The 12,200-nt window shown below is 35.9% G+C and overlaps 1 protein-coding gene across 2 annotated transcripts in view; it reads right to left on the bottom strand.

Annotated features, from left to right (window-relative positions):
* Positions 1 to 10,645, bottom strand: part of COL21A1 (collagen type XXI alpha 1 chain) — a 66,015-nt gene extending 55,370 nt beyond the window's left edge. For both annotated transcript variants that reach the window (XM_041410631.1, XM_041410632.1), the window contains exons 1-6: positions 10,558 to 10,645; positions 8,094 to 8,645; positions 3,492 to 3,660; positions 3,147 to 3,363; positions 1,632 to 1,805; positions 631 to 708 (exon numbers count right to left, since the gene is read on the bottom strand). In XM_041410631.1, the coding sequence (XP_041266565.1) occupies positions 631 to 708; positions 1,632 to 1,805; positions 3,147 to 3,363; positions 3,492 to 3,660; positions 8,094 to 8,645; positions 10,558 to 10,645 (1,278 nt within the window). The remainder of the gene's footprint in view (positions 1 to 630; positions 709 to 1,631; positions 1,806 to 3,146; positions 3,364 to 3,491; positions 3,661 to 8,093; positions 8,646 to 10,557) is intronic.
* Positions 10,646 to 12,200: the final 1,555 nt, after the last annotated feature.

Here is a 12,200-nt window from a genome sequence, read left to right as displayed (position 1 = left end):
AACTAACTGTAAGAGGACCAAGAGAGGGCCAAAGGGTGCTCATAAACCTGATAATTGTGTACATGAATAATAAAGTCTTGATTTTATTTCTGTCTTGTACTTGACATACTTCTTGAAATCATGGCAATATTTCAGATAATGGGATATTTATCTTAGATCTCAGCACAGATATTTCTAATAGGAGAGGGTGATTTAGAAGTACAGGTTTTCTGATTATATACCAACATTTCACAGATTAAATGACCTGACAAGAAGCAATGAGTGTGTCAGAAAAGTTCAAAAGTCATATTTAAAGAATTTTAAACTGAAAAAACCTAGAAGTTTCATTATTTCATAATGCTTAAAATCTGAAATTGTAAGAGAGGATTCTGAGATTCTTCTATACTCATATATATCAAAAATCCACCATTAAATACTTAAACTAAAACAACTTGTAAAGAACTTTGTGAGAAAATAATGCTGAAACAGAGAAGGTCCATGTCACTTGATATTGCATAGGTAACAAATATGCATTTGCACCAGCTGAATCAATGTAGTTTAATATATTTTAAAAATTCATTAAGTCAGCATTAAACAGTGATTTGTAAAAAAATACCAAGTAGTCCTCAAAAGTTCATCTATCATACTCACAAATCCTGGGATCTCACAGACTGTTTCTCGATTATTTTGTTCTGGGTCACAGTAGATTCGCAGTTTTTGTATATCAAACTGTGATTCAAAACATAAAAGACTCTTCAGAGGTCTGTGCTTTCACTGTTAAAAATAAATTAACTATGCAGAAATATTTTTAGGCTACTCACAATGATTAATATGCACAACCAATTAAACCTACTGCAACAGAATTATTTAAATAAAATAATCAATCCAAGGATTTTTTTTAAATAACAGAAATCATCATCCATTCCCTGGGAATTAATCAAAACACATGCAGCATGAACTACACTGGCTGCCAATATCATTGAGGAAACAATTAATAACACAGGCAAGCCCAACCTCTTTCCTTTTACCTTAACAGACCTGGGAAGATGCTTCCACACAGACCTGCTCATATTAGATATATGATTAGCAAATTCTGGTGACGCTTCTGAAGGCATCCCTAATGCTTAGTGTTTAGTATACAGTGTAAATATTTAAAAAGCATAGAATAAAAACACTGGCGTGAGGTAAACAAAAGTTTTTGCCATTCTGCTTTGTTGCTACATTCCAAAACACAATGAAACCACTGTCAGTTTTTCTAGCATAAGCTATTGTGACTGCAAAGCAAGGAGAAAGAAACCTGACCAGAATTTTCCTCTTTTACCAGCATCACCCATACATACACTGATGGAAGGACATATGCAAATGTCAAGCAGAGGAAATTCCTTACTTTGAGACACTGTTTCCCAAATTCAGGCAACCATGTTGCATCAAATTTATCCTTGGAATCAGTGAGACCAGTTAAGCATCCATGTCACAGGATAGATCACCTGCGCTAAGTCCTGCTGACCATTTTTATTCTCTCTTAACAATTAAATTTGTATACTAAATTTCAGACTAAGTTAGAAGAATAAGCTCAAGAAAACAGAAGCCACCAATGCAACGTTAACCTACAACAGAATTGCTAAATTATTGTAGCTTTAGCATATGCTTACCTGTACTGTTTCCTCCTTTCCAGAATACTTTCCTATTTGGGTTAGGCCACTGATGTAAATACCTAAAACAGGATGTAATGGCTTTGTTTCAATTTCTTGGCCATCTATATACAAAGTTACAAAGTCTTCTGTTACCAAGAGACGAATTTGATGCCAGCCTTCATCAAACAATGTCTAAGAAAAATGAAGAAAACAGCATTGTTTAAAACAAAATGCCTTCAATTTAAATAACGATAAAACTGCACTTCAACAATCAAACTGCTGTTAATGGTTGAGAGGATCAAGGCTGCAGGTTTTACATACAAATAATTCTAAACTATATAGGCAAATAAAGTATTCCCAAATAATATTGTAATTGAAAACATGAAAACTGGTAATAATTAATCTCTATTTCAGAATTATTTTATAACTCACATAGATTTTATTTCTTTTAGTCTATGACCATGAACAAGCTCAAACCTGTATTTGTTAAAAATATGCAGCCAGAAGCCTATTTATCAGCACTGTATAATGTCTCAAACACTTCAGATCATCAATCATGGTGAAAAAAAAAATGGTACTTGTGATAAATTGACAGGTGATAAATTATCATAAAGGTTTATTAAAGAAAAATGTTCATTATGAGTGTATTGACATTTATACTGTGTTTAGAGACACACAGGTCTAAAAAAGCCATGAAATTATTGTACTCCATAATAACAAGGCAGGCATGGAGAAACAAAAGCAAACAAAAAAACAAAACACAGAAGTTGTGTTATCATGGTGAAGTTCATTGATACCTGGGACTGCATGATTAAGATTGATTTGTTTGTGCAGCTCCAAGAAATAGATAAACACAAATAGAGTATTGACTTAAAATTGAATTTTCTAACAGTTTCCAGTAAATCAAGTTTAAGACAGCTTCATAAAATAATAAAAAATTATTTTGCCTACTAATAATTATTAAAAGGTAGAGGAAGTTTGGGAAGAAAAAGCAAAAATTCTCCATCCAGTAACAGAAGAATAAAATGCCTCTACCTAGAGAAAGCTTAGTAGTTAAGACCTATTCCTTGGATAGGAGTCCTTCCTTCGCTGAGGATTTATATTTAAGATTCCTTCAGCCTGATTTGGAGTAGAGATTTGAATGCAGGCATCCACTTCCCAGAAAAGTTGAACCCACTTGGCCATGAAGTGCTCCAGCAGCAAATCTTTCCCAGTCTCTGTCTGCTGAAATAGCCCTCTCTGTTCACTTAAATAATACTCCCTGTGGAAGGAAGGGCAATCTCTGAGCTGCACATATTCCTGCTACAAATGCAAGAATAGGGTCATTCAATCTCCATTCCTCTGTCTCATCTGCAGCTAAGACAACCTTTCTTAAAAGAGTGGAATACTCCACTGGGAGTTACTGAAGAAAGACTGAAAGACAACCTTCAGATTGTGCTAGAAAACAATAAAACTGCTTTGCTCAAAGAGAGTAGTAGTGGAATAATGTGTACTTTAAAAAGTATTCCAGCATGATAGTGACATACTCCTTACCTTTACATGAGGTGCAGCAAATGTAATAACTTGTGTGCCATTTATTAAACTTGTTGTAGTGAATGATAACGTTTTCTCTTCTCCATTAACAGTGATTGCTATCTGTGGTCTCTTATCTAGACTCAGGATTCTCCACAAATCCCATGTCTTTTTTACTTTAAATCTTTGAGTGGAAACAAACACGTAGGATGGAGGGAGACCTTCTGGAAACACATTCCTAAATAAGGGGGAAGGGTGGAAAAAACAAAACAGTACTTGAACATTCATATAAATCTAAAATAAAACCTCATTTAAAGGAACAAAAAATCTTACTGAATATAGAAATGTATTTATAAAATTCAATACCTTGTTAATTCTGAGAGGTCAACACGTGAGGTTACTTCATAAGCTTTTGCATTAGTGGTTGATATTTGAATTCTCTTTTTAACTTTTTTCTTCACACCTAATCCTACAAGAATGTCAAATCCTTTTTCATCTCGAGCTGCCACTGGAATTCTCGTTGGACAAACAGACTCTGAAAAGTAATAAATGGAAGGACCGTCCAAAATATGACTTAAGACTTCCAAGAAGAGTAGCCTCCCACCCAACTAATTTTTTTATCTGCCTTTCAAGAAATAAAAAGAGAACTGAGAACTGTCAGTTAACTACAACATTAGAAAAGTGGTTTGCAGGATCCTCAGGAACTTAAAGCAAGAATATTAAGATGTCATATTTTACTGCAATTACATTCACATACTATTTTGAATTGTCACTAATTGCATGTCACTAATTGTAGTTAAAGAGTATTACAGTATCTGGCTAATAAATATATTGAATTTCATTTCTAAAATTGCATGTTTCCAAAATTATATAAAATTACAGATATTCATTTCCAAAATGCACTAACAATTTGAATTCAGCATCCTTCCCAACTATAAAATCAGTTTGAAAATGGAAAAAGTAAAAATTATCTCTGACTTTTATTTTCATTTAATTTAACTCAAAATGGACTCTGAGCTGTTTTCTCTGTTACACTGAAATCGGCTTGAAGTTATTCTCAATGGAAAAATAGTGTGTGTGATATATTTTCTGTGACAATCTAAGTTTTCTTAAACAAAAAAAAGAAAAAGGGATAGGACAGTGAAACTTAATACTAAAACAAACATTAGGGTAACAAATCAATAAAAAATAAAGTGTTTTTTTAATTAAAATTATGCTAAACTGCTTACAATAAATATCATTATTCACTTCCTACTGTTTCTCCAGAAAAGCAGCAGTTCATAGACAGGGAAGAGATTAGGAATACATTCCAATGAAGGGATGGAGAGTTCTTCTATATCCATCTGGACCAGCCATGGGCTGAAGAACTCCTGTCTCTGTGCCAGGGAATTATCAGCTTAAAGGTCTAGACTGGTTTCTTTTCACAGCATGAGCAACACTGCATGACTTCCCTTTCTAACCAACCCAGAGCAGTCAGAAGCTCCCCCTTTCTGGTGGGGGAGGCAGGATATATGTGCTCCAAGAAAATTCTGCTAATTTTCTGCACAACTTCTCTGTCATGGGAAAGAGCAATCATGGGGATTGTCACGGGTAGCATCAAGAGGCCATATAAACTTCCCTTAGTTTTCTTTTCCTCTCTACAGCAAAATGACACCTGACTTCCAAATTAAAAATAAATTATCCGTCTGTTCTGCAAGAAAGAATTGCAAGAACTCTGCACACATTTTGGAAATTAAAATGTCTGTATCTTGAATGCTTTAAAGAAAAAAAATACAGTCCAACAAAACATTCCCTCTCATTCTTCTCAAAACACAGATTTAAGTCAACATACTTATGCTATTAAGTAAGAGTAATAGTGCTTTTTTCAGGTTTCTTTAAGTGTGCATTGTTATCATGGAACTATTTTCTAAATTCCTTTATAGCAAAGCTGGATGATGGTCACATCACAATTAACAGAGATTACAGATAATCACATACACATACACTGACAAATATAGGGTCTCCTGTCAGTTAGATTATTAAAATTTGGTTTAAGATCAACAACTAAAGGCAGAAATAGAAATACTTTATATAAGAGAGCGATTATTATGGATCAAGGCCAAAATTACTGTTCCAAACCAATACCAACCAAACACATTAAGCATGTGTAAAATTACACATTAGAAAACTATTTTTTCTTTCCAGTGGCACATTTGTGAATTACATGAAAAATTCCCAGTCAGGTAGATCCTTTCTGAGTCTTCTATTTTGATAACTAACTGAGCCATTCTACAACTTGCAGAAATTAGTAGCAAAATTAAGAGCTATTTTCCATGGGAAATAGGATTGTATTTCTAGTCCATAGTACCGGTCTCTTCAACTCTCCAGCCTTTTCTGAAATCTTGTAGCTTTTCAGTGTTTTTACATAGCTTTCAGATGCTTATTTTCCTTCCTAAAGTGTGAAATAACTTTATGATGTTAAATCCCAGTACTGGGACAAAGCAATTTTTCTCTGCAACCTCCAGACAAACTTTTAAGGTCTGTACTGGGTTTTCTTTCTGAATGCATTCTGAGACACAATTTTTTTTTTCTATAGCATATTGATAGTAGAGGAACATTTGACTTTCAAAATAAGTAATAAATATTAAATATTCCTTACATGTTTTGTTCAATTCTGGCTGACAGGTTCATGAAGTCTTTATTCCCCTGATGTACTCTAAAACAAACACTAGAGTCCCCAAAAGGCACACTAGACACCACCTGCAAGCCTGTTCCTAAGAGCAATACTTGCTCCAAGAACCACCAAACCTCAGTCTTCATTGTCCAGAAAGGAAATACTGCCCCTGCGGCCTTTTTGTTTACATTTTTACTTCAGAATGGATTTTAAACTCCATACAGAAAAAGCTAGAAAAATTTTTAGACAGTCACACAAAGACCATAAAGAGAGAATTGCAAAATTTTCAGGCAATTTCATGTGGTTGATCACAGCCAAACCATTGCTGCTCAGCACTCATGGAACTTCCTCTCCCTCAGTCAAAGTCAACCTTAACACAATAATCAGTAAATAAATAGATCAATAAATAAATAAAAGAATGCACAACTCAGCTATAAAATTCCAGTTTATCAGTCTTGGAGTTCACCTGGTAAAGACATTGTGGTTAGAAATGAAGCTGCCAAGTGGCTTTGATTGCTTGGCAAGAGAAGCATCTAAATGCCAGAACAAGGGAAATGCACAACATAAGGTAGACAAAGCAAAGGGCCATTTCAACTCAACTTTGTATAAATAGACAACATTCACAGATTACTGCTGTAAATCATGTGAAATACCACAGAAGAATTTAAAGGATACTAGTCAACTTGATGCTGAAAGCTGAAAATCCATCTTGATGAAATATAATGACTCTTTTAAAACTTTAGTCAAAGAAAATGCTGTGTTTATTTAGTGTTAATTTAAGGGAATTTCTCCCTGCATGACGTTCTATCAAAGAATTTAGCTCCACTTAGCTGATTTAATTTTTGGACTGACCACCTTACTACATCAGCCACAAGGAATTACTAGATTTTAATTTAATGTAGCAAGAAATAAACACTACTATCCTCAACAAAAGCATCACCATATTTTTTCAATGAAGTTGATACTCAAAGTGAGAGCAAACAAAATCTATTTTTCACTCTTACTAAGTACAGAAATATGGTAAAACTGAAAGAGGACTTTCATCAATTCATGATAATAAAACATGTACAAAATGCCACTGACATTCTAGAGCCTGAGTGATACATTTTAGGAGCAATTCGCTATCTTTTTTATACGTAAAAGAAAGCCATTGTTTTACAAAATTTCAGAAAACTCAATGCAGTAATGCTGTTAAAAGAGTCACTTGACAATGTTGGTCTTGGCTAACTCTTCTATAAAATTCTTCTAAAAAATATCACAACTTCTTGCTACAACTCCAGACATCTATGCCACTCTCATAAGCCCCTACCTGTAGTGCTGTGTCTAGCTCTGAGGCCACAACATAAGAAGGATGTGGACCTGCTGGAGCAAGTGCAGAGAAGCCACACAGTTAATGAGAAGGCTGGAGCCTCTCTCCTGTGGAAAAAGGCTGAGAAAGTTGGGCTTGTTCAGCCAGGAGAAGACAAGGGTGTCGGGAGTCCTTAGAGCATCCTTAGAGTACCGAGAGGAGCCTTACAAGACGCCTGGAGAAGGGCTTTTCACAAGGGCGTGTAGTGACAGGACAAGAGGGAATGGCTTTAAACCAAAGGAGGGCAGGTTTGGATTAGACATCAGGAAGAAATTCTTTACAGTCAGGGTGTTAATGCATTGGAACAGGTTGCCCAGAGAAGCTGGATGCCTCATCCCTGGAAGTGTTCAAGGCCAAGATGGATGAGGCTCAAAGCAACCTGATCTGCTGAAAGGTGTCCCTGCCCATGGCAGAGGGGTTGGAACCAGATGATCTTTAAGGTCCCCTAGAATCCAAACCACTCCACAATTCTATAATTTTTGCCAGGAGTCTTTCTTCTGTGTTTTTCAATACATACTAGAAGTATGTATTCAGAAGAACTCATGTTGTAATGCCAGGCTGCCCTCTCACCTCCCTAGAAGAAATGCTGGATCGTGCATGAGTATCAGCTGCAACTAGGAAATCAATAAAGTAAACTCTATATTCTTGCGCTATGAGAATTGCTGAAATATTTTAGTGTTTTTAAACTTTATCGATGAAAAAAAAAATTGGGCTTAGAGTAAAAGGATACATATTGAAATTAAACACATACTGTGTTAAACCAGCGTATCTTTCCCAAATACACCTTTTTGTTTGACAGAGAAAATAACATTTTGGGAGGAATTTCCACAAACAAGATCAAAAAGAAAGAAGATCATAGTAAAGAGTATCAGGTCCCTTAGGTTACATTAATCATGCATTTTGCTTGTGAAATTAAAAAATATATGTACAGAACTACATTTTTCACACCTAAATATTTTACACTCACCTTCACAGAGTTTCTGTTTTATAACTTCTTTAATTCTTGATATTGCAATATAGTCTTCAACATAAAATACGTAAGTTGATGAAGGTTTATTGGCAATAGCTTTAAGTTCATCCTCCTCAATTTCTGATCCAACACCAATTGCAAATAAAGTGATCTTATTTTTCCTTGCTTCTGCTGCTACATCTTTGACTTCATCTTGGGACTTTCCATCAGTGAGAACCACTGCTATTTTTGTTAAAAATCGTGAAGATTTTGCAAAAAGATGGTCAAAGGAAAACTGAATAGCTCTTCCTGTTCTTGTATTTCCTCCCAGATAATGTATGGACTCCATTTCCCTGATGAGGTTCTCAGTGGATTCATGAGTTCCAAGGGGAATTTCAAGTACAGGGTAATCACTGTATTGGACAACTCCAACTTGAATAAACTTTGGCCCTATGTCAAAATTTCTTGTTATATTGACAAGCCAACTTTTGATTATTTCAAAGTTTTCTGGGCCAACACTGTAAGAGCCGTCCAAGATAAAAACTAAATCTGCCGGAGCAGTTCGGCAACCTGAAAAAAAAAAACCTCAAATATTTTAATGAACACTTTCACTTTCTTCCCCCACAGTAAATGTTTTTCTTATCAATTAGTGTTTATATTAAGATCTATACTGACATATGCATTCTAGATGAAAAAATAATAGCAGAGTTCATCAGGGCAAACTTGTGTAAGATGGCTTGTGTAAGCTACACAGATCCAACGTGGTACCTGAAAGCCACACCATTTTCTGATTTTTACATTAGCACCAGAAACAACTATGAAAAATTCTGGAATTCAGTTCCTTAGCTGGCAATTGCATTCTGTTCAATAAATGGAGAGGAATATGTATTGGGTCCTTTTATATCTCATCTGCAGACATGATAAACATAAAAACTCCTTTTTGTTAGCAAACCAAGCACACTGCAGAGGAAGGCTATAGCCTGAATACTCCAGAATTCTTTTACAAACACCTTTTAATTGACTTTGGACATTGCTATATGGCATTTACAGAACTAGTATTATAAAATCCTAAGTCTCAATTGAATGTGGCTGGTAGCGTATTCTGATTTTCACAGAAGAAAAGTATTCAGTGAATGAGCTCAACCTCCAGAATACAGAATCACATAAGCATTTAATAACTACAGTGTAACTGCATGATGACTTAGGCATGGATTCAGCTCTCCTAGCTGTAGTCATGAACTTGGTTTTTCGGCTAAGTTGCCTATTATAGGCCATGGACAGACACAAGCATTTTCACAGGAAAGTCCTTCCATGCTACGTGCCCATTCCCAGTTGGAGGGTGTAATTTTCTAAAGGAGGGAATCCCTTGCATTGACTGTGAAAGAGGTTTTGGTGACTGACACATGAGGTGCCAAGGACATGGCCAAAAGCAGGAGGGATTATTTAATCTCATGGCACAAGAGACCATGGGGCTTACTGTCCTTTTGTTTTCTGAAAGTCTGCAGCTCCACCACAGGGAGGAGAGCTTTGCCTTATCCTGAAATCTGTCTATGGACACTTCTGATCAAGACAAGATTTCACCTTCCTTGAAAGCAAGTGACCACTATCTGCTGGAGAAATGCTTTTGCAATGCAGGTGGTGGTGAAGAGAAAAGACACTGTGAGAAGGAGCAAAGGGCACACTGAACACACCACTCAGTGGTCCAGAGATATGAATCAGAGTAATTTCAGGTGGGAAGCACACATTATCATTAGACACTGCTAAAAGCAGAGTATTCATTTTGATGGATACTCCTAGAGCAGGTAGACTGAAAATAAAAAGTCTCTCTAAAGACCAAAAGGAATTTTATGGGGTTTGTTCTAAAATACTGAAACCTGCTGGATTGACAGCAAAACTAGAGGAAAAAGATCTACCCTGGAAGTATCATTGCGGCTAGAGACAAGTCCTCTACACTTTTTTTTTTAGTCACTTTGTCTTTAGGAGAGCTACTTTGCTTTAATATTTTCTTTTCCATAAAGCAGATCTAGAGTGTTAAAATGGTTTGGTGGGGTTTGAGATGCTGATTTTGAAGAATGTGCAAGAAGGTATGTCCCAGAACTGGAGTTAGCATCCTCTCACAGAACCTTTATTCTTCCTTATTAGTTTCTCACATAACACTAAGCTATTCAGAACATGACTTCTGAAGCAATGGAAATACAAATACTCAAGACTCAATTTTAAATCAAGACCGGAGCTTTACAGTTCCATATGCCACTTTGGGCATTTCCAAGATGTAAGTAAAGACATTCCCTTCCTAATGAAGAAATAAGATATTTAAGCTATTTTTATTTTATTTTTATATTATCCAATTTTCACCAGGAAAATTATATTGGAATAAAATCACAACGAACAGAAGGGTACATGTGAACACCAAAATGGACACTAAAATTTCAAGGCATGCTTTGAAGTTGCACTTATCTGAAATGCAAAAATTAAGACTTACTTGCTCTTGTTTCTCCATCTTCAGCTGAGATATAATCATGAAGTAGCAGAACTAACAGCATCTGAAAAAATGTTACAATCTGTGCCATGTGTATTTTATTCTCAGGGTCTTGATACAAAACTAAATGGGGGAAAATGAAAAGAAAATACGGTGTTATTATATTGCAAAAAATTTCCAAGATTCTGCATTTTAAAAACCATGTTTGAGGAACATCTCTGAATCAAATCTGTAAGACTAGATATGGCCACTCTTCAATGAACCATTGACTCAACAAGTGTCAGTCATGTATGCCCAAAATTGTGATTCTAAACTCAACAACACTCACCCGCCTTTTTGTGGAAGCTCAGTTCTCACCAAGGTGCATTTACACACTTCTCCTGCTAGGCACATTCACAAGTAGGTTACATTCCTAGTCACACTTGTCCAAACACCATCCCACTATCCCACTCTGTAGCCATTACCAAAAGATCCAAAATATGGCAAGTGTTTATGTGTTACTGGTGGGGAGGTGCTACTTCAGTCTCAGCCCCACACCTGGCTGCTTTAGGGAGTCTGGGACACTGCCCACTCCTGTACCACAGGACTGAGACTGACACCAGCAGTCAGGGTCTCAGCAAGCCCCAGCTCTTCCCCAGCAAAGCCAAGCCCTGCAGACAGTGTATTGCAACATCCAAGATTACATACGTCATCAACTTTTGATTTTTTTCCTCTGTTTATGTCTCCTTTGCTATCATGGTTTATGAAATATAACCTCATGTCAAGCAAACATGCAATTTAAGCCTCATATTGCTGTTAAAAAATATTATTTGACTAATTTATTTTAATTAAAAAATATTTATTCATTATGCTTAATGAAAAAGAAAGGTATCATACAGGTAAAAGATACATCTTTGGAGTACTGTATTAGAGATCCATTAATTTCAAGACTGTGAAAGAAAGCATACTGAATCTCTTTTGTATTCTCTTATCTCACCCTTCAATGTAAAATGCAATTTTCAGGGTGAATTCATTTCACTGCAGAGCAGTCAACTTCTAGGAAATTCTACTCCCACCTAATGTAATTCCCAAAAGTTAATAAAGCAAGACCATAATTATTCTGTTATTAAAACTCTCCTTCAGATTACAGATAATTGCAAGGTAGAGCCATATTTTGTTGTTCATATTACCTTGTGTCAGAATGGGTAAGATTTCAGACACACCTTGGAGTCTAGGGGATAGGACATAAGACTCAGAACTTTTCCAGTTCTGCTACACAAACACTGGGATACCACCTTCATTCAAACAGATTAAGTGGCAGGTTTTCATTCCAGCTATTTGAAAAAGGATCTATTTTACACTATGAAACTGTGTATAAGTATTAGGCTTGTAATACATAAAAGAATATTGCCATAGTAGAGTTGGACAATTGTTGTGATAAGGCACGAAATGATGCCACAGACACTGCTGCTCTCGAGGGGAACAAAAAAGAAAGAACCTTTATTTTCTGACTCAAACATTTATAGTTTTCCAAAGGTGACAGTGGATTGGAGGGTGACAGTGCCACCTCTCCAATGCCACTGGACAGACCAAGGGTCCATCAATTCTCTCCACCTCCATGAAAGAATGCAAAACATAGGTTATTTACAGAACTGGGTGTGAGAAAG

Source organism: Onychostruthus taczanowskii, unplaced genomic scaffold, assembly GCF_017590055.1.
Source record: "Onychostruthus taczanowskii isolate IOZ18803 unplaced genomic scaffold, ASM1759005v1 scaffold33, whole genome shotgun sequence".
NCBI lineage: Eukaryota > Metazoa > Chordata > Aves > Passeriformes > Passeridae > Onychostruthus > Onychostruthus taczanowskii.
This window is presented reverse-complemented; position numbering and strand designations above follow the sequence as displayed.